Genomic DNA, 22,819 nt, shown 5'->3' on the forward strand with positions numbered 1-22,819 from the left:
GAGCAAATTGTAACACTCCTAATGCACAAGTTTTATTTTTCATTATTCTGTTTAATTTGTACTTTTCCAATACCTTTGTTTTTTATCAGCCCTGCAAAAAAATCTGACCTATGCAAGAGTGCATTCTGCTTAGTGCTTAATACACTATTATAGGAGGCTGTACTGTACCAAGTAGGGGACTAAATGCCGCTAGACGGAACAAACTGATTTGCATTGTCTGTTCAAAAAAAATGAAAAGAAACCTATAATTGTGGATTTTTTCCTTTGTCCAGTAACACTTTATTTTAGGGTCCAATTCTCACTATTAACTAGTTATTAGCATGCATATTACTAGGATATTGGCTGTTTATAAAGCAGATATTAATGCCTTATTCTGCATTACCATATTCTATATCCCATAATCCAATACCTAAACTTAACAACTACTTTACGAACTATTAATAAGCAGTAATTAGGGGTTTATTGAGGCAAAAGTCATATTTAATAGTTAGTTAATAGTGAGAATTGGACCCTAAAGTGTGACCATTTTTTCTATTGTACCGAAATTGTACCGAACTGTGACCCCAAAAACGAGGTACATACCGAACCGTGACTTCTGTGCAACATTACACCCCTAATATATGTGCATGGGTGTGTGTGTAACCATAAGACTCACTGCGGAAACATGTCCCATCAGTGATTTATCAGGACAGCAATGGTGCCACCAATTAAGCCTTCTGATAAGAGCCACAATCAAGCAACTTCATAGAAGACCTAAGGGAGGCATTTTAATTATGTGGAATTGCTATGTTGGTGAAGGTTATGTGAATTATAATTGGAGATGTTATAAACAGGCACATCATTTTAGTACCACTAATATTATTTCTTATGTAGATTTTAAACATTATAAGAATTCATAGTGTTCAAGCCTTCTGTGGCTGATTTAAAATAGTCCTAAAGTAAGCGAGTTGAAATAAAAAAAAAACATTTCATTCATCTTGATTATGGTAATTAAAGTGAAAGTAAGTCTGGTAAACACAAGGTGAATCCATCTAGAAGACAGTTTGCCTCCAGTGAACATTTACTGTTGGCCTTTACAAGAAACGGTGAAGCACTCAGGCGGCCACATTCCAATTATACACGGTCTGATCAACACTCCTTACGGGGGCGCGGAGGGGGAGGGGCGTATGCTAATGACGCAGGGACGCGCACAGTCAGGGAGCGTTCATCACGCACCGGGAGCGCTGATCCTCGGAGGGTGCGCTCTGAGGTCAACCCGTGACTTCAAATAATTAACGGTCAGGACGCATGAAGCGCATGCGTGCATTTAAAACAGAATAAACTTTAATTAATTTCCTCAAAAAAAAAAAAATTTTTTTAATGATTCAGATCAAAATGATAAAACAAGCTTTATTTAACACAGAAGAATTAAGCTTCAAATTATGTCACCAAAAGCTATATCTAAAGTGTTCATATGATAAAATAAGTAGAAGCGGTTGCTATTGCACGGCTCAGGTGCGTCTCCGCGTTTAGATACCTGCAGTGCGGTGAGCAGTGCCAAACGCCCTATGACAAAGCACTTATATCAATCCAACACCGCAGAAAAGCGCTGCAAAATTACTCTCAAGCCTCATGGTGTCAAATCATTCTAGGTTTCGAAACAATTTCAGAACACGCCTATGCTTTTACCGCATGGAAAAGGATCATGAGCGATGCTTCAGCACCTATAAGTACAGAGGATGCTCTTTGCACTGTAGCGATGCGTTTATGAGTAAGCGTTATAACGCTGAATGATAACATGTACCTATCCTTTCCAGTCAAAAACAAACGACAACAGCAGCTGAGAGTGAGAAGGCATGCGAAAACACTGCACATACATCTTTTTTTATACCTGCACAAGTTGACATTTGCGGCAACGCACGAGAAACGCCTCCCGTCTGCTTTCAAAATGAGCCAATGTATCTCAGAAAGAGAAAAAAGAAAGACTCCTTCTTTGTCAGCAAGTTCAGGTAGCAAAAAACAATAGCGAGGTGGTCAAATGGCATCTATGAAAAACCTAAGTGACATTTTTGTCTTCCCTTCCGATCAGGTAAGCACATATTTACAGGTCGCTCTAACACGCGCATGCTGAGAGAACGGCTACATGGCGCGCGCATGGCGTCAGCCTGGAGAAAAGTGTCTTTCCTCACTCACCTCTTCATCAAAAAAACACTTAACTCAACGGATAAATGGTCGAAATGATAAACGGTGCACTTTAATCTAAAAAAAAGACCGAGTGTGGATCTGTGGATGAATAAAAATGTTTTAAAAAGTGTTTATATTCACTATCACACGCGCGCGCAAGCGAGAAGTAAGCACGCCCTCACATTTCTCATGATCGATTTCCTTAGTAAAATTACTTAGGCTCACGTCTATACCTGCTCTGGACACAGCTTACCAGATAAATCGTTACAATTCAAGAGAGCAAATCGCAAGTTATTTACCACACATAAACCTACAGAGTTACAGACTGAGCGGATACATAAAGTCCCCAAAACAAATAAACTGTCAGTGCAGTAAGTCCAGCTGCAGCAGCGCGATTTATCAGGATTCTCTGCGCTGCTCGGGATGTATACGCATTCCTTATATAGGCTGCAGCAGTTGTTCTAGCAGCAGACAGCCCTTCAGATTCCTTTCCTTTTCTCTTCAGCGTTACCACCCAACTAGAAATGTGGCAGGCTGGCTGCACAAACAGGTTGCTTTAACTGGCATCGTGCTCCAGAGCTCTCTGAGCCCCGATCCCGCAGGGACGCCTAGACTGGCAGGACTGTTACATAAACACACCCTTATTTTTTGCTTTGTAAACTTCAATAGGAGTTCAAGAAGAAACTTTCCTGTCAAACATCACCGCGAACTGCATACATGCCCTTTTTTCTAATGCAGCAGCAACACAGAGAGCAGCGTGCTGCTGTTATGAGGCAGTTTCTTATGAGCTACATTACAAAAGTGGGACTCGTGGCTGTACCATAGCAAGTAAAACAAGCCAAACTGTCACGTCGGCGATATAAAGCCATGTATCCATAAACACTAGGCTAAAATGTTTACATACATACTATCAGAGGTTATTCTTAGGATTCTGCTAGCTCGCTAGCTACCTGCTACCACGCAGACAGCGGAACAGCCCATTGCAGATATATATCAAAGTTTGTTGTGAACGAAAATAAAACAAAATCCTCCCAAGTAACCGCTCTATTCACAAACATATGTTTATGAAAGCATTTCCACCACTTCAATCGCTCAAACTGATACATGTGAAACCAAATCACCCGCATCAAACCAAACAGGTACATTTTGAGCGAGAAAATAAGTTTCATTTCGTTCGAATCTAAAGAGGAAAATCCTACAATAACGACCAACAGTTTCGAATCGAATTAATTAGTTTAATTCGAAAGCTTCATAAAGTGAACTCAAGGCGAAGAGAATTAAAAGGGGAAACAAAAGCGAGATTCACTTGTATGGGACTGGCTGCGTATAACGGTCCGCGCTCGCGCTGTGTACCACTAGGCGGTGAGAGAGTCGCGAGCGCGGCAGGTATAACGGTACACCAGATAGGGGCTATAACACAGCGCTACTTTCCAGCACTTTGTAGGGCTCGAGAAGTTCTGCCAGCGGCCCGGAGTCCAGAGTTGAATGAAATCAACCGTCGCCAAGCAAAGCGAAGGGTTTTTACTCACCGTTTGTCCTCCTCGGGTTCGCCTGCTTTCTGCGCTTACACCTGGGGCCATCCGCCATGATCCTTTCGCTGTGTCTAAATGCTGCTGGAGAGTCACCTCCTCTCGCCCCCACACCTCCCCTCCCTCCCTTCTACTCCACCTCCCCTCCCTGCACCTGGTTTACGACACTCGGCTTTACGACATTACCTTCTGGCTCCTATACCTCTCTCTCTGGCGCTCAGACCCCCGTCTCTGGCCAACTCCCGCCCCTCACACCACGCGCTCCCTGTGGCGCTGCTGCCTGTCCGAAACGGTCACTGATCAACCTGTCCATGTACACGTAGAGGACTTCAAAATCTATGTTGATTGACAGTTCAAAGGAAGCATTACTGTCTGGACAAAACAAACATTTACAAGCTTGTACTACAGAAACGCGCAATGGTAAACATTCAACCTGTATCAAACGTCATATATGTTTTTTTTTTTACAGTCAGAGTGGGGGCGGGGAAAGTTTGACGCGTGCACCTGTTTATAGTGCGCGCGCGCAAGCACTAGCACACACACACACACACACACACATTCACACACACAATCTGCAACTTTTTCGTATTCATGATGAGGCAGAAAACTGCATGTCATAAATCTTGTTTCAGCAAGAACTAGACAGCAATATTTTATGTAGGGGGCGCTGGGGCAAGTTGTCATACTTTTTCCTCCAAAGTTTCATAATGTTAAGTATACTATTTATCATTTCCATTGTTATTGCCCAGGAGAAAACACATACGGTTAATATATATTCATCTTTTGTGACAACTTGCAGTAGTATTGTGTATGGGGTAAGTTGTCACAATGCAAACCAGCCGCTTTTCAGTAAAAATATATAAATAAATAATGAAGTGCAAAACATTCACAAAATATAAAAAATGTTCTAGGTAAAATTCAAAATATCAAACAATTTTTTTAGACAGCAGAAACTGTAATTAGTACATTTTAAGCTATAAAATTACAATAGGCTATTTAAATCACATGACAACCTGCTTAGATTTGACATAAGAAAAAAAAACCTTGTCTTGAGAACACTAACCATATATATAGTTGACCTTTGCCTTTAAGTATCCTATTGTGTTTTATTGTGCTGCTTTTCCAAAACGCTTTTGTAAAATATGAAGACAGTGGAATATTAGTTTGAAGGATAACATTCACAAAACTTATAAGATGATTTTGAACAAAGTTTTGGACTCAACTTTTGATTAAGAACCAAGTCCTTGTATAAAACTAGACCCAGTATCTCTAATATACTTTATCACTTCAGATAGAATTTCCAAAAATTTCAAATGGTTTTATCTGACAAGATCATTCAGACAGTTTTAAATCTTTTATATGGTAGTCAGTTTTCCCCATAAGTTTTGAATTATATATAACTGTTTTTATTTAGTCCATATTGGATTCAAAGGAACATGGTTGGAACTTCAAAGTAGTGCCATTCATTTATTAATTATTAATTATCATGCCACATGACTGATGCTATCAGTGGCTGAGTTTTTTTAAAGAGTGCACATCTAATCGTAATGAAATATATGACTTAAACACATCAGTGAAATGAGCATATCTAATGCACTTGACAGTTCTCCAGGTTGACAAAAGCTTTGACAGTTTCTAAATAACTGTGACAATGTCTAATGCTATTTGCCATCTCTTTGCTGGCACAAATGTATACACATCTAGATGTGTATTGTAGTAAGTCTGTGTATTCATATTAATTTAAAGTATGAAGGGAATATGTTTACGTGTGTGCGATTGAGTAGGAAGGAGGAGGAATGCAGTGTGTGTCCCAAGGCACAGGGAGGATCATGGGACCCTCACTGCAATGATTCAGTCCTCCACCCAAAGAAAGAGCTCGCTGTTCCCCAGGGATGTTTACTCCTCTGACTCTGACCAGGGAGAGAGCGCGTGAGAGGCAGAGAGAAAGACAGAGAGAGAGAGAGAGAGAGAGAGAGAGAGACTGACTAACTGACACTAAGTAAAAAGAAATCGAAGGCCAGAGAAAAGTTTGATGTAGATAAATGTTTAAGATAATTCTGGATGAGTTAAGATGCAATCTAAACAAAGGCTTTGTGCCACTGCCAAATATCAGTTATAGCCAATGATAAAGATTCTCTGCTTAAGTGCATTTCTTTAGAAATATGAATGTAGCAGCCCAAATATGAGCTTGCGCATTCATATGACTTTGAACACTAGGACCAAAGAACCAACATGGTATATCTGAAGGTCTGCCGTTCTCTGTTACAGGTCACAAAAGCGAGTGCTGCAGCAGTGGCGGGTATAGGGCTATTCTTGTACCTGATGACTATCAGGTTTCTGTCAGACCTCAGCTGGGTGTGGTGTACTTAGCATGGGACTGCAGTGTACAGTCCTCATTGATTGAGTGAAGACACTATATAATCTCACAATGATATGCTGCGAATCAAAAGCGAATTGCACAAGCCTTATCTTCTAAGAAAAAATATTCAACAAAATAATCACTGTAGAAAATTAAATAATAATTCCCTCCTCCATTTACGGTTAGAAAAGTTAACCTAACATTTTTTGTCATTATTTACTCACCCTTATGTTGTTCCAAATCAGTATTATTAAACAAAAGGAGAAATTTTAAAATCATGTACCAGTCACTCTTTTCCATGCAGTTACAACATATAAAGCTTCAAAAAGAATGCAAAAGAACCATAAAAGTATAATAAAAGTAGTTCATATGATTCATCTGTTGTAAGCTTTCTAAAGTCATAAGATAGCTTTGTGTTAATCTCCTGTGAGATGTTAACTCAAGAATCACTATGATCCGATGATTCATTTTGATTCAGTTAATAAGATCAATTGAGTGAAATGATCTACTCAAATGAACAATTCGTTCAAGAATACACTTTTTTTTCTAGTGAACTCTATCACTGTGTCTAAACCAGGCACAAGTGTAGTCACGTTGCAAGTGTTTGTGGTTTGTCCTTTTTGTCAGAAGTAGATGGGCAATCCATTTACTGTAGTGACTCATCACGTTGCATCAAGTGTAAAATGTACCACTGATTACAATGGGTTTTACTGGCTTTTGACGTATGTAATGAGTAACTGTAATAAAAAAAATGAGTAAATTATTCTACATAGATCAACTGATTCATTTGAGATTCAATGAATCAGGTCAATTGATTCAGTCTGATTCAAGCAAATCAAGAAACATTTTAATTCATTTTGATTCTGTTAATCAGATCAATCATCACGATTCGGTTTAGAGTTAACACTTTGGTGTTAACACTTTAGTTTAGGGTCCAGTTCTCACTATTAACTAGTTGCTTATAGCATGCATATTACTAGGATATTCGTTGTTTATTGTTACTTATAAAGCACATATTAATTCCTTATTCTGCATGACCATATTCTACATCCCTTAATCTTACCCAATACCTAAACTTAACAACTACCTTACTAACTATTAATATGCAGTAATAGAATTTATTGAGACAAAAGTCGTAGTTAATACTTAGTTAGTAGTGAGAATTTGACCCTAAAGTGTGACCAATGATTCAAATCAAATGAATAAATTGTTCAGTTCACTACTTCACTCATAAACTCTATAGTAATTGTAATGGAAAATATCAACATTATTCAGAATCTTTTTTCTTTTCTTTTTTTCCTCAGTAGAAATGTAGTCCAACGGGTCTGAAGCAACATGACGGCTGTATAATGAAAGAATTGTCATTTTTAAGCTAACTAATCCGTTTAACATCCTGTGTTTTCTCATTTTGCATGTCAACTGCATCATGATCACACTAGGAAAACTATTTCCATAAAATGTACCCAGATAATAAGGTCTGAAAGGAACTATGACCTTCTTAAACATTCCAAAGCCGTCTATGTTTAATCAAATCTGCAAACGCTCTACAGGTGAGCTATGGTCATGAGAACAGGAAGTGGAAAGGGAAATGAAACAATGGTTAGGAGACAAATGACTGGGCAATTTCGTTTTAAATGTTTAGAGAGAAGACAAGCTCTGTGTTGAAAGCAATATCCTCTAAGTACATAGCGGAATCTTTGCAGAAAAAAACCCAACATTAGTTTAGAGATGCCCCTGGTAGTAGCCTCAAATACCCTCCCTGTCATCTGTCTAACCCTCTCCAACCCATGGCCTCTTTCACTTCATCAAACAGACAACAGACAGAGCTGAGTAAGGTGCCTGTCCCTTCATCATTAAGCCAGTTCGCTCTGCCTATGGCTGCTGACAGTGAATTATTCAACAGGACAAAGTGCTCTGGCTGTGCAGAGGCTTTACAGGGTAACAGATAATAATAGCATTAATGTCCATAAAATCTCATTAAGAGAGTTAGTACTCTGTTTTCTGCCTTCCTATATATATTTATTCACATGCCGCATGCGCATACAATGGAAAAGAGCGACGTGGAAAAGGGTGGACAGGTTTGACTGTCCATAATGAAGGGGTTTGAGCTATGTTCCCCTACTGGCCATAACCATCGCAATAATTGGGAGCTGAGGTAGAGGAGAGTTGCTGAAAGAATTTTTTGGAAGAAGTGAGGTAAGCGGCTTCTGGTGGGATTAAACGAACATCATCCTTCTGAACTTTCCTTGGGAATTTCATTGGTGCTGTCCTGAAAGAAATCTCCAAAATTGTGCTGATTTAGTGAGGATTTGGAATGGCAGAATAGTAAAATGTTATTTCATGGTTTAGCTTGTCTTTGACCAGGCACCAGTTAAATTCTCTCCATGTGCCAGCGACCGGAGCAGCTGTCCAGCTGAGTTGGCTCCAGGTGCCACTATGGTCCAGCAGGCGGGCCGGCGGGCGAGCTCAGAGACAGAGTGAAGGTGAAAAACAGACGTTCCCTGGCTAGAGGGAAAAGAAAAAGAAGAAAAGCATTGCAGTGAAGGGCAGGCTTCATCAGAGATCAATGATGAGGCGTTTTGAAAACCACACACGCGCTCTCTCTCTGCTGGTGCTAACCGACTGGAAAAAGACGGGGCCATTATTCTGTGGAAAGTCCGGTCTATTCCCATTTTCCTTGGATGCTGCCATTTCGACATGAAGTCATATTTTCTCAAAACGATGGAAAACAAAGAGTAAAAATAATGCTACTGCAAATATTAAAACGGCATAATAGCACTCACTATGCTATTAAAATAGCGGTCTGAATGCCAGTAGCCTCTATTCCCGGTTACTGGTGACGGGACCACCCAGCTGGACCAAATTAAAACCCAACAATATCTGCTGGTTTTAATCCAATGGGCATACTGAGGGTGGCAGTTTAACGGAAGCAGAGTGGTGACTTCATCAACGGAGGTTTAAAGTAACTGACCTCATACTGCAAGCAATTTATCCGGTAATTTTTCCACTGTACGTCCATTTCTTCACCTGTTACCTATTCCAGTCTCATTTACCTTCTCCTTTCACTGGGCTAAACAGAAAGAGAATGAATGGGGCATGAAGACAGGAAGAGGGAGTGCAAAAGAAGAGACAAGATAGGAGAGGCAGCAACATGAGTTGGGGGGGGGTATGGTAGAAAGCTATCCTCACTATCCTCCACATCACTGCTCTACATTAAGGGATCAGGCCGCGTCTCTGTAAATGAGTATTGATCCTCCTCCTGGCGGGATCATTTAGGAGATTAATGCTGGCAGTGCTGTTTGGGGGGGGAGTTCCAGTTGGTCCAGGGGGGAGCTGACTCAGAGCTGCCCAGGACAGAGAGCCTGCTGTGGGGCTACATGGAGAACAAGCCCCTGCCTCCCCTCCTAACCATCTGGACTAACAGCTCAGGGCGCCAGCTGTGTGGGGGAAGGGAGAAGATGGTGTGTGTATGTGTGTATGTGTGTGTGTGGGGGGGGGGGGGGGATTGAGAGAGAGAAAAAGGAAGGAAGAGAAATGGAAATGCGAAGGACTGCTAAAGAAACAGGAAAACGTACATAAAAAGAAAGAGGGAGGTAAAATCAGCTAAAAGTTATTTGTGTAAGGCTCATTTGACACACAGACACGTTGAAGAAATGGATGATTTAAAGTGGCTAGAATAGAGGAGAGGAACAGAAAGCAAGAGGAATGAAAGAGAAACACAGGTGGCAAGTACAACTGCAGAAACTGAAAGATAGAGTGAAAAACAAAGAGGACTATGCAGAAACTGAAAGAAAGAAAGAAAGAAAGAAAGAAAGAAAGAAAGAAAGAAAGAAAGAAAGAAAGAAAGAAAGAAAGAGTGTGGTGATCATGATGGATGGAAACTCAAACAACCCTTGGGACTGCATTCAGCATGAGACATTAGCCATCTTCCATTACAGAATGACAGTAAACAGAAATGTAATAATCTTAAACTAGGGACAGACCATCAAGGTAACTCAAATGGGCATTTGAACCTAAATTGATTTGAAGACCCCATGAAATGGCTTGATGTGCACTGTGTTGTGTTGACATGAAAAAGGAAGTTTATGTTGTAGGCCTATTGAAGGGCTGACGGCCTCCTTTTTAAAAAAAAAAAAAAAAAAAATAGCCAATAGGTTTTTAATTATGTTACAGAAGCACAATTAGCTATTTGCTAGTCAGTTGCAAGTGGTATTAAGGCGCGGTCACATTTACGATTGTTTGGCAAATTTTCACAAGCAAAATCCAGTCTTTTCAATATGGAATCCATACAATTGGGAATTTTTGCACAAGGGTGAAAGATTTGTCCACAGGGTTAAACTGGTCATGTGGCTTTACCATGTTGGCCAACAAAAACTTCTTGGTTTTAAGTTAAATTCTGTGTGAGCTGTGCTTCATACATAACTATCCTCTTGTTAAGTCGTGATTTAAGGAACGCCGTTTCTGGGTCCAAGTCCCGGCTCGTTTCACTTGAGAATGCCATCTCGACGGCCGTTTATGAGCGCTATTTATTAAACATTTAACATTTTAAAAAGTTAAACACTTGCAGTCTACACAACAGTCTACAGTCACATGCAGACATTAATATATTAACGATTTATCACTGTCTGGTCATCTGGGATTTTAATAGATAAAGGCTATGATTATAATTTTTTGGTAGTATTTCACAACATCATGTGTGTATATTAGCACCGTTTATTGTTTTCTTGTGGTATGAGATAGAGCGTTTGGACCTGGTAGCGCTGCCATGTGACGTCAGACTTAACAACCAAATTGACAATAGACAATGGACATTTTACCTTTGGGGTGAGGGACATTCTCATTCTCCAGAGCATTGTATTATATGCAAAAACTTATGAGTGCAAGATGAGTTATCAATGAGTTATTTTTGGTCTGTTTTCTTTTCCAGAACAAATAGTTTTGTCAACTTTTATAATAGTATAGATAACCTCAACGCTTAATGACACGGACTAGTGTCCACAAAACAAATCAAACAATTTTGATTTCATGCAAATCTATAAACTTTGGAAATAAAGTGCATACAAATGAAAACTGTTTCGCCTGTGAGCCAAGTACGGCAAAACATCTGTGTAAAAAATTCAGAAAGTCAAAAGTGATTACTGAGTCCTACAGTTCCATGGACAGAAAATAAGTTGATTGCTTGTGACATGATCCAGAAAAATCCAAAGCAAAAAAATCTGTTTACATGTTTCATAAGCTCTAGCATTGTGCTGAAGTTACTGCTGCATGGAAAATGCAAACACGAATGTCATGACGACAAAACTATTCAATAGCCCAGAAAAACTCAAGGGCCTTACAATGGAATGTTTTGAAGGCAAGATTGAGATGTCAATCACACTACGCAGCCCCCCTTCCCAAGAACAAGGTCATTATGATCTCACTTCCTCTTCTCTGGAGTGTCCCTGGACAGGACTGCTGCTCTGACGCCCAGGAGAATTTGGCCACACCCAAAACAAAACTTCCAGTGAGCCAACACAATACGTAATCAAATTCTTCATGTAGCCTATAAAATATGTTATCTATAGATAAATACAATACCAATTAAATCTTACCAAATGACCAAACACAAACTTTCTATTTTTTTCTATAAGCAAACTTGTATAAAACTTTCTGAAAATGACAAAGATGTGTAAACAGATATTGTTTTGTGTACTTCACAATATTCAGTTCATTGTAAAATATGTATGACTTAAAATTAGTAAGTAAAAGCAAACATCTGAATGCCCAGTAGTCTTTCATGGGAAAAAATGAGTGTGTGGGAAGAAGTAGCATAGCTGAAGCATGCTGATGTGCGTGTGTGTGTGTGAGACGGGATTTTTTCTGGATCATCCAGGTTGTACGGGTGAGCTAAGTCTGTCACGCAGATTAGTGGAGATCCATTCCAAATGTTCCGTCAAAAATTCACCTCACAACCACAGCTAAAATTTATTTTGTGTATGTTGGAACACCAAGATCTTTCTTCTGCTCGTTTTGCTGGCATGTCTGAGAATCATGTGCTTCCCACACTCACACATACACACACACACACACACACACACACACAATTCAGGCTCTGCATATCAAAGAATCCTGCACATTTAGGTGCAGATGTGAACACACCTGAGAGCAAAGAAGAAACCAATAGAGAGAAACGATTGTTAATATCCAGGTGCTTTCATCAAAGGAACTTTTTCCAGAGAAGGCATTTGGACATCCTCCTTATTACTTTCCTAAGTTTTGTTTTCCACTGATTCAGTCTGTTCCCTTCGCATTAGCGGTTAGAGATTTCCATGTTTAGTATGCAGGTATTTAGTCATTCAGGATTGCTGCCATTTTGTGGATAGATTTGGCGTATTAGCATGATTCTAATTTCTTTTCAATATATATATTTTTGTGATGTAGGCCTACTCTGTGCAAGTATTTTTGAAAAAAAAAAAAAAAATAAAAATAAATAAAATTAAATGATGAACACTCACATGAGAGGAAGACTCCAGTCATATTATAGCCTCTATAAGCCATTTTATTTTACATACACCTCATGGTGGCCACCATGTTGAGATCACATGACCTATTGAATACTACTCAGTAAACGTAATTATAAATAAACAGCACATTTCCACACTGGCATTAGCAATCATATTTGCTTTTGCTTGCTTGCTACATCCATGGCGACAAGTGTCAGTATTAATTTAAAGGTGCCCTAGATTCAAAAATTGAATTTATCTTGGCATAGTTGAATAACAAGAGTTCAGTACATGGAAAAGACATACAGTGAGTCTCAAACTCCATTGTTTCCTCCTTCTTATATAAATCTCATTTGTTTAAAAGACCTCCGAAGAACAGGCGAATCTCAACATAACACCGACTGTTACGTAACAGTCGGGATCATTAATATGTATGACCCCAATATTTGCATATGCCAGCCCATGTTCCCAACATTATGAAAGGCATTAGACAAGGGCAGAACGTCTGGATGTGCAGAGCTGAATCAGGTAAGCAAGCAAGGATAATAGCAAAAAAATGGCAGATGGAGCAATAATAACTGACATGATTCATGATAACATGATATTTTTAGTGATATTTGTAAATTGTCTTTCTAAATGTTTTGTTAGCATGTTGCTAATGTACTGTTAAATGTGGTTAAAGTTACCATCGTTTCTTACTGTATTCACGGAGACAAGAGCCGTCGCTATTTTCATTTTTAAACACTTGCAGTCTGTATAATGCATAAACACAACTTCATTCTTTATAAATCTCTCCAACAGTGTAGCATTAGCCGTTAGCCACGGAGCATAGCCTCAAACTCATTCAGAATCAATGTAAACATCAAAATAAACACTGTACTTACGCGATTAGACATGCTGCATGACGAACACTTTATAAAGATCCATTTTGATGGTTATATTAGCTGTTTGAACTTTTTTTTATGTTGTTTAAGGCAAGCGCGAGCTCTTGGGGCGTGGAGCACGAGATTTAAAGGGCCACACACCCTGAATCGGCTCATTTCTAATTATGCCCCAAAATAGGCAGTTAAAAAAATGAATTAAAAAAAAATCTATGGGGTATTTTGAGCTGAAACTTCACAGACACATTCAGGGGACACCTTAGACTTATATTACATCTTTTAAAAAAAAGTTCTAGGGCACCTTTAAGACTGCCATATTCATCAGCATTACATATTGAGTGAACATTTAAGGAAGAAGAAAAACAGTTACATGTCTCACCTGTTCTTTTACGCTGACCCAAAAAAACAACCCCGTCCAATAGTAGGTGAATTATTGCCTATTTTCTTCAGATGAAACAATCCGAGATGTTCAGTAAACTTGAACAGGGCACAAGATATACATTGGCTACTTATTACACAGTCTTGACCAAAGGTTAATATTAGGGGGCGACATGAAATGGAGTAGGGATGAACAGGTGAGATTACTTGAAGGAAAGGTCTTTTGAGAAAGATATTTAGAGCAACTAGAAGAAGCAGAGAGCATCTGTTTGAGCAATATCATGCATTCACATTAACACACACACACACACACACACGTCTACCCTCAAAAATGGCAGGACGTGCAGGTTCAGTGGTCATGAAAGCTACAGATTTAGCCTCTCAAACCATAATATCTTAGAATGTGTTCAGAGAGAAAGAAAAGGAATGAAGGAGAGCATGTCAAATAAATAAAATCACTCTCACTGCCTTTTTCACTCCATTCGACTATAGCCTCAGTGTCACCTCTGTGGGTGCTAAAGACAAATGTCAAAATACATGTCCAAAAGAGAAAAAACCTGGTTGATAATACATAACTGAAAAGCTATGCCAGGTGTACTTCTGTTACTGGGCAAAGTTGGAGGCTGCAAAATAACTATTTGAGGAAGCTCTCCACTACCACTTTCAATGTGCCATTTAGAGATTTTCAGATGAAGCCAAAACACACGTTTCCTTGAAATTGACCAGAGTGAAAAAGAATCCCGTAAGCTTTCGGTTTTATGCTAGACGGCTGACGAACAGCCGGGTCATCGCACTTACTGGCCCCAGTGGAACAATTCATTGACTCACCTTTTCTCTGCCTCTCTAATAACCATGACAGATTTAACAGACAAAAACATTCAAATGGCTCCTGTTACAGAACAGACAACCATAAACCATTGCAAATATGCCTGAGACGAGTGAGGGAAGAGTGAAAGAGAATGTAAACAAAATAACTTAAGGGAACATTTTCTTACTGCTGCTTTTTCTTTTTGTAAACAGAAAGTTATTGCTATGGATGCACCTAATTTTGCTTTTTAATAAATATCTCGAAAAGGAGAAAGAGATAGAATAAATGAGGGAGGGGGAGTCAATTTTGTTTTTTTAGAACAGAATGAGTGTCATTGATTCTCTCAATGTTTATAATCCAGCCTAAACCTTGAACCACAGAACTCACACTGATGTTAAGAATAATGAAGGTAACTGCTGAAATTACAGTTGTAGAACATCAGGGTTGTATGAAGCTTATACAATAACAGTACAGAGCACCTCAGAATGCACAAGGCAAGAGTTCCTATTGCTCGTGTAATTGTTTAGGCTACACGTCTGTTTGCTAGACACAAAGGGACCAATTAAAAACACTGATTTGAAGAAACAAGGTTTTTCTCTAAATGTGTATTGCCAGGCCACATTCCAAAAGCACATAAGTGAAATAACCTCCTACTGCATTTAAAGTAGATTTAAAGTGGGAATTGTTCTATTCAAACCTAATAGAGGATGTTTTGGAATCTAAATAACAATGTGTAAATTATTCAAATATACAGATCACATAAGTGTTGTGTTTGGTGAAAGATTACTGGTTGAGTCACTGTCACAGCCTAGCAGGAAGTGCTTTGACTTAGTAGCCCACTTGAATCACCCAAGTTTGAGGGGTTTCCCCAAATCCTTTACCCTTGTACTGTTCACAGGGGTTTTCAACCACGTTCCTGGAGTACCCCCAACACTGCATATCTCCTTTGTCTGACACGCCAATTTCAGGTCTTGGAGTCTCTACTGATGAGATAATGAGTTGAATCAGAGGCCAGTTGCATAAACAGCCAGTCTTAAGAATTGGTGTTACCAACTAGCAGTTAGTTAAGGGTACTAAGTCTTACTTTTCAGTATTAGATTTGACCAATGTACTTTTTTTATATAACTGACTTTAAAAAAAAGTATGAAAAGACTTCAAGAAAAAACTTGTAAGGTTAGTCTTAGCAGTTTATGCAACTGGCCCCAGGTGTGTTTTGGGGGTACTCCAGAACATGGCTGGGAACCATTGTCCTATCAAATAAAAGAAATTGTCAAATATATAACTTAACAAAGATTACTTTTTGAAACAAGTGGAAAGCTCCATTTAGATATTATGCAAATATGCACATTCTCACATAATGGCAAAAACATCAACTAAATGATGGCTGGAGTTCTAAATGAATGACGCACAAGAACAAACCTCTTCTGGAAGCTCAAACGTGCTGAGTAACTAATGAGATTCATTCTCGTGTTTTTTACACAGCACATTTGAGCTTCTGCAAGAGGTTTGTTCTCGTGCGTCTTTCAAGATCGGTTGAACTTCTGTTTATGTTCGCTGATCAAGGTTTATATGTGAGTGAAAGCCTAAATTAAATCTGTTCATCATAAAAAGCAATCGAGTCTCTTCAGAAAATTTGGACTAAACTCAATTCATATGGATTAGTTTTACAATCTCTTTTTGAAGCATCAAAGTTCTAGCTGCAAAGGCAGTTTATGAAGAGACAGAAATCTTGGTTTTCATTAAAAATATCTTCATTTGTGTTCCAAAGATTAACGAAAGTCTTGAGGGTGAGTAATTAATGACAGACAATTTTCATTTTGGGGTGAGCTAACCCTTTTAAACAGTGTTGGGGAAAGTTGCTTGTTACTTGCATTAATGCATTATGTTACTTTTGCGTTACTTTTTCTTATCTGGGCTGGGATTGCTTGTTTGATTTTAATTACAAAAAAAAGTTATATTTTTGGCAAATGTAAAGGCCCTTTTACACCAAAAGTGAAATGAATAAGCCTCAGGCTGAAGGAAATGAAAAATTACATCTGAACAGTAGAGTGCGCAGCTCAAACAAAACTTTTAGCTGCGCTGCCATTCTGGACTGCAGAAGAATAGGACGCAGGAGAACAAAGTTCAACATTCTTCAGGAATAAAAACAAAAAAATAAAACAAATGTGATGTTATAACTAAAGTCATTTTTGCTAATTAGTATGGTTGAAATGGATAACCAAAGGTCAGCAGCAAAGACATTGCTAAATAATCTGAGATTATAGTCAAATCACCTTTATTTATATAGTACTTTATACAGTACAGATTGTTTCAAAGCAGCTTTACAGTGATAACAGGAAAATGATTCAATGATGCAAACAGAGTTCATTTTGGCTGTACAGCAGCTCTAAAAGAAAACAGTGTCATTGTTCATCTGAAGTCAGTTCAGTGTTGATTCAGTTCTGTTGTAAAGATCATCAATTATTAAATTAGTTCAATTCATCTATAAAGCAGTTCTGCAGAAAACAGTGATGTCAACGTCCAGTTCAGTTCAAGTTCTCATCCCAATAATATTGTTGAATATTAAGTGTCCCCAACTAATAAAGCCAGAGACGACAGTGGCAAGGAACTCCATCAGGTGACAGAATGGAGAAAAAAAAACTTTGGGAGAAACCTGTCTCAGTCAGGGGGCCAGTTCTCCTCTGGCCAATGAATGAACACGGTGTGTTTATGATTCAGGCTGCATCACAAATTAGAAATCAAATATTTCATCCAGTTCCTTTTGCTTGAAGATCAGATTCATCATGCCAATATGGAGATGAGGCTGGTCATAGGTCTGAATAAAATATTAAATTTTTTGCAATATGCATATTATTCTGCCATATGGAATCAGATTTAATTATTGCAGGTTTGCGTAATATTCTGTGTTTGCATTTTACTGTTTATTCACTTTGAGGAATACTGAATCTGTTTTTGTGCCAGTGCACAAATGCATACTCGCATTAAAGGGATAGTTCACCCAAAAATGAAAATTCTGTCATCATTTACTCACCCTCAAGTTGTTCCAAACCTGTAAAAATGTCTTTGTTCTGTTGAACACAAAGAAAGATATTTTGAAGAAAGTTTGAAACCAGGTCGCTTTGGGGCACCATTGACTTCCATAGTAGGAAAAAAAATACTGTACAGCAGTACAGAACTGTACAGTTTCCCGAATTCTTTAAAATATCTTCCTTTTTGTTCAACATAACAAAAAAATGTATACATGTTTGGAACAAACTGAGGGTGAGTAAATGATGACAGAAATTTCATTTTTGGGTGAACTATCCCTTTAAAGGTGCAGTAGAACGTGTTTTCAAAAGATGTAATATAAGTCTAAGGTGTCCCCTGAATCTATCTGTGAAGTTTCAGCTCAAAATAACCCATAGATTTTTTTTTAATTCATTTTTTAACTGCCTATTTTGGGGCATCATTAAATATGCGCCAATTCAGGCTGCAGCCCCTTTAAATTCTCGTGCTCCCCGCCCCTGGAGCTCGCGCTTGCCTTAAACAGCATAAACACAGTTCTCACAGCTAATATAACCCTCAAAATGGATCTTTACAAAGTGTTCGTCATGCAGCATGTCTAATCGCGTAAGTATGGTATTTATTTGGATGTTTACATTTGATTCTGAATGAGTTTAATGGTGCTCCATGGCTAAAGCTAACATTACACATTGTTGGAGAGATTTATAAAGAATGAAGTTGTGTTTGCGCATTATACAGACTGCAAGTGTTTAAAAAATGAAAATAACGACAGTCTTGTCTCCGTGAGTACAGTAATAAACGATGGTAACTTTAACCACATTTAACAGTACATTAGCAACATGCTAATGAAACATTTAGAAAGACAATTTACAAATATCACTAAAAATATCATGATATCATGTCAGTTATTATTGCTAAATCTGCCATTTTTCGCTATTGTTCTTGCTTGCTTACCTAGTCTGATGATTCAGCTGTGCACATCCAGACGTCCTGCCCTTTTGTAATGCCTTGAACATGAGCTGGCATATGCAAATATTGGGGGCGTACATATTAATGATCCCGACTGTTACGTAACAGTCAGTGTTATGTTGAGATTCGCCTGTTCTTTGGAGGTCTTTTAAACAAATGAGATTTACACAAGAAGGAGGAAACAATGGTGTTTGAGACTCACTGTATGTCATTTCCATGTACTGAACTCTTGTTATTTAACTATGCCAAGGTAAATTCAATTTTTAATTCTAGGGCACCTTTAAGTCTAGAACTATAATAACCATCATGTTTACACAACGCCTCACTCCTGATTTCTCTCAACATGGGGACAGGAGAGGTGTCTTAGTAAACTGGAAAACAAAGTATTTGCACAATTGAAAAAGTACCTCAGATATTTTTTGTAAATTTAAAAGTAATGTATTACTTTACTAGTTACTTTAAAAAGTAATCTGATTACATAACTCAATGTGTTACCCCCCAACACTCATTATTAAAGCAAAAGGGAGACAAACAAAATACTAACAAATTCTGAATTCATGTTAATATAGGAATGTAATTTAAATGTTACTTTAAATTGCAATAAAGACCCCATTCGTGCATGGAAAAATGCAGCTTGGACATTCTGCCAAACCGCTTTATGTTACATTAAATGGAATGGCAACAGATGGCATTTCTGAGTAGCATGTCCCTTTACATTTTCTGCAGCAACACTGCAGTCTGCAAACAAAGAAAAAAAAGAGCAATAGATACGGTTTACCACAGACACACACACCACAGTGAGAAGAGAGTTGATGAGAGAATCTGATAAATATGTCAGTCGTCGTTTGTTTACTTGTAGTCTTTTTCTGTCCCTGTCTTCACTTTCACTCTCATGAGCTTTAACCTCCTTTATCCACTTTCTAGTTTAATTATAGCGTAGTTAAATAAGTAAGCAACGCCTTGAAAACCGACTGCACTAGTCTTACTGAATTAGTATTGTTTGGGTACACTTCCCTTTTACATGCATGAAGAAGATTACAGCATAATCCCTTTTCAACTAGCCTCGTCGCCTGCCTCAGATTTCCCGCAGTTCCTTGAATCTGATAAAAAAGAAAAGAAATCGCCAACTGTACGCTCGTCATAGAGTAGGCGGTGCTCTGATTGGCGAGGGACATTTTCGCCGTCTCTGATTGGCTGCATTCACAGAAGCAAACCGGTGTTGCATGAGCTGTACCATTTTTTCTTAAAAGGGGTGGATATACAACTCTGTCATGGATGGTGAGAAAATATAAAAGGTGTTTTGCTTACAAATTACGCTTTACAACAAAAACATGTGATTCTTGATTAAAAAGTATAATATCGGGTACATAATATTATGTTTAACATAAATATCCCTCAGTTCCACTTAGTAACAGTCACCGTTTCGGATTCGAGGTCTCGCCCAAAAATGGCTGTGGAGAAACAGTTATGAAGATGTGTCGATCTACTCACCTAATTAATGTGGCGCATGCTCCAAATTAACCAAGAGTCCTCTGATCGAGCCGGAGGACATTTCTGGAAGGTGAGGCACAAGATGTTCCGTTATTTCCGTTATTTCGTGCAGAAAAGAGGAGCCCAATGGGCTCACTGTGCAGTCGTGTTACGAGTTTATTTTCAGCCAATAGGAAGCACAGTGCGATCACAGGCCAGGGCCTTCAAAGATGTGTTTATGCAGAATAAAACACAACACTGAGCATCAAACTACATAGAAACAAATCTTTAGCACATAAACGTTCCTAAAAAACATTGCAAAGTTCATATTCACACGGAGGGAGTCATATTTTTGTGCACAGTGAATACAGTTCTCATGTCATACCGGTTTAAAAGTGTCATATTGTATTAATATAATAGTAATAGTTTCAATACATCCATATATAAATTCAATGTAATTGCATGGCTGCCTACCTTGTGATTGCAGAGACATTGTGCATCTCTTTAACTGCATTACGTGATGTTTTCTTCGTAGATAATTTATCTCGTCTCATAACATTGTATACATTATTTTACTTTTTACTTTTATCTTTTAAGTGTGTATGTGGGACTAAAATTTACCACAATGTTAATTTCTGCTCACACTTTGGGATAGTTCTCACATTCATGGTTGTCAACAGGTGCTATCAGTGTTGACATTTACCTGTATTGCTATAATAACATTTTCCTCATAAGCATGTTAGTAATAATGGTTTGGAAGGAGTAGAAATTGTAATAGCAGGGACTGGAAATTGTTAGACATTTCTTACAATAGCATGCTTTCTGTAAACCTGTTTGTGGATGCATGTTAATGAGTGTGCATTATGTGTTACACTCACTTTTTGCATAGTTTAGAAGGTATAAGTTTTTGCTTTGGGTCTGTTTGTTACTTACCTAATGCATTATGAGACTTTGGGACATTTATTATCTTGTGTAAGTGTCTGATCTCAGCTAACAGTTTGTAAATATCATAGGCCAGCCTGTTATAAGTTATATTGTTTTTATTTACATTGCTTGTCCTGAAATGAATGTGAAGATAAGGCCTGTTTCACACTGCATGTTCAAGCATATGTGAAGCAACACCATCACTAAATCAACTTTCACACCGACAGTATGTAAGAAAGCGCTGCTTGTGCTTGTCAGTGTATGTAACCTGCATTGACTCAGAAAGATGTCTTTATTTTCTTTCAACATTAAGTGAGGATTTTGCTCAATGTGCATGTTATATTGCTTCAGAAAAGCCTATATTGCAGTGGACTGTGTTGATAAATAGCGTCATAGCAGGGAGTGTGAAATTTGTAACCTATTAATGTTGCATAAATTTGTTCTGCTTTCAGTGTAAGACAGGCCTTGTTAATCTGGAAACATCAGAGTTGGACAATCTTAAGTAAATTTACCAGTTTGTGGTTGTTTGTTTACGTATACATGCAAGTGGCATTTCAAATGAGTAAATCTCTGCTGTTGGCTTCCAAATGTTAGAATAATATTTTCTTGGTTAAGCTACAAATCATTCTAGACATAAGATTGGAAATTTGCCACAGGTATAACAGTGGAATATCCTCTTATTTATAATGGCAAGGTTTGCTAAATTAAAAGCAGTGTCAGGAAAAATGTCTTGAGCGATTTGTTACATTCATAAACAGTAGCAGTTTTTGGTGTTGAGAATTGGCACTGGTGATGAATTGAAACTGCAGAAGCTTTACAGTAAGATTCCATCAGATGTTTGGAAATCATATGTAACAAGCAAGTCCATTTTCATATGATTATATTACTTAGCTTAAAGCTAACCTTACATGACTGTAAAACATTTGATGTATGTGTGTTTGTGTAGTATTTAGAGTACTGAATTGTTTACCAGGACATGATGAGTTTAACATTTGCACAAAGAGGCTTATCTGTTTGTATTTGCTGACTTAATAAATTAGAGATTTGTTACAGGCATTCAAAGAAAGTGCCTAAAGGCATGCTTTCGAAAGACACATAATGTGATTGACGGCAGGTAAATTTCACAAAAAGTTGTTGTATGGCTTAAAGGGATAGTTCACCCAAAAATGAAAATTTGATGTTTATCTGCTTACCCCCAGGGCATCCAAGATGTAGGTGACTTTGTTTCTTCAGTAGAACACAAATTATGATTTTTAACTTCAACTGTCGCCGTCTGTCAGCCGTATAATGCGTGTCAATGGTAACACAATTTATAAGAGTCAAAAAACGTGCATAAACAAATTCAAACTAAACCCTGCGGCTCACGACGACACATTGATGTCCTAAGACACGAAACGATCGGTTTGTGTGAGAAACCGAACAGTATTTATATCATTTTTTACCTCTAATACACCACTATGTCCAACTGCGTTCAGCACTCGGTTAGTGAGGTCTGATCGCGCTCCGACGCATTATACGGCTGACAGATGGCGACGGTTGGAGTTAAAAATCATCATTTGTGTTCTACTGAAGAAACAATGTCACCTACATCTTTGATGCCCTGGGGGTAAGCAGATAAACATCAAATTTTCATTTTTGGGTGAACTATCCCTTTACGCCGACTTGGATTATATGCCTGGTTTTACAGACAAGACTTAAAGAGTTAGTTCACTCAAAGATTAAATTTCTGTCATTAATTACTCACCCTCATGTCGTCCCAAAACTGTAAGACTGTTCATCTTCGAAACACAAATAAAGATATTTTTGATGAAATCTGAGGGTTTCTGAACCACACATAGGCAGCAATGTCATTG

The 22,819-nt window shown here is 38.2% G+C and overlaps 2 protein-coding genes and 1 long non-coding RNA gene across 4 annotated transcripts in view; 1 reads left to right on the forward strand and 2 right to left on the reverse strand.

The window, feature by feature from the left end:
- Window positions 1-3,836, reverse strand: part of zeb1b (zinc finger E-box binding homeobox 1b) — a 71,518-nt gene extending 67,682 nt beyond the window's left edge. Inside the window, 1 exon segment of the mRNA XM_048171531.1 lies at window positions 3,693-3,836. Coding sequence (XP_048027488.1) covers window positions 3,693-3,750 — 58 coding nt within the window. The 5' untranslated portion in view covers window positions 3,751-3,836.
- Window positions 3,837-19,126: 15,290 nt separating this feature from the next.
- Window positions 19,127-19,986, reverse strand: LOC125255194. Its single transcript, XR_007181846.1, has 2 exons — window positions 19,426-19,986; window positions 19,127-19,310 (listed from the first exon to the last, which is right to left on the reverse strand). It is a non-coding gene; the product is annotated as an uncharacterized LOC125255194 (long non-coding RNA).
- znf438 (zinc finger protein 438) overlaps window positions 19,783-22,819 on the forward strand; it is a 65,006-nt gene continuing 61,969 nt past the window's right edge. For both annotated transcript variants that reach the window (XM_048170229.1, XM_048170228.1), the window contains exons 1-2: window positions 19,783-19,867; window positions 19,972-20,133. The gene's annotated coding sequence lies outside the window, so the exon portion shown is untranslated. The remainder of the gene's footprint in view (window positions 19,868-19,971; window positions 20,134-22,819) is intronic.

Source organism: Megalobrama amblycephala, linkage group LG20 (assembly GCF_018812025.1).
Source record: "Megalobrama amblycephala isolate DHTTF-2021 linkage group LG20, ASM1881202v1, whole genome shotgun sequence".
NCBI classification, from domain to species: domain Eukaryota; kingdom Metazoa; phylum Chordata; class Actinopteri; order Cypriniformes; family Xenocyprididae; genus Megalobrama; species Megalobrama amblycephala.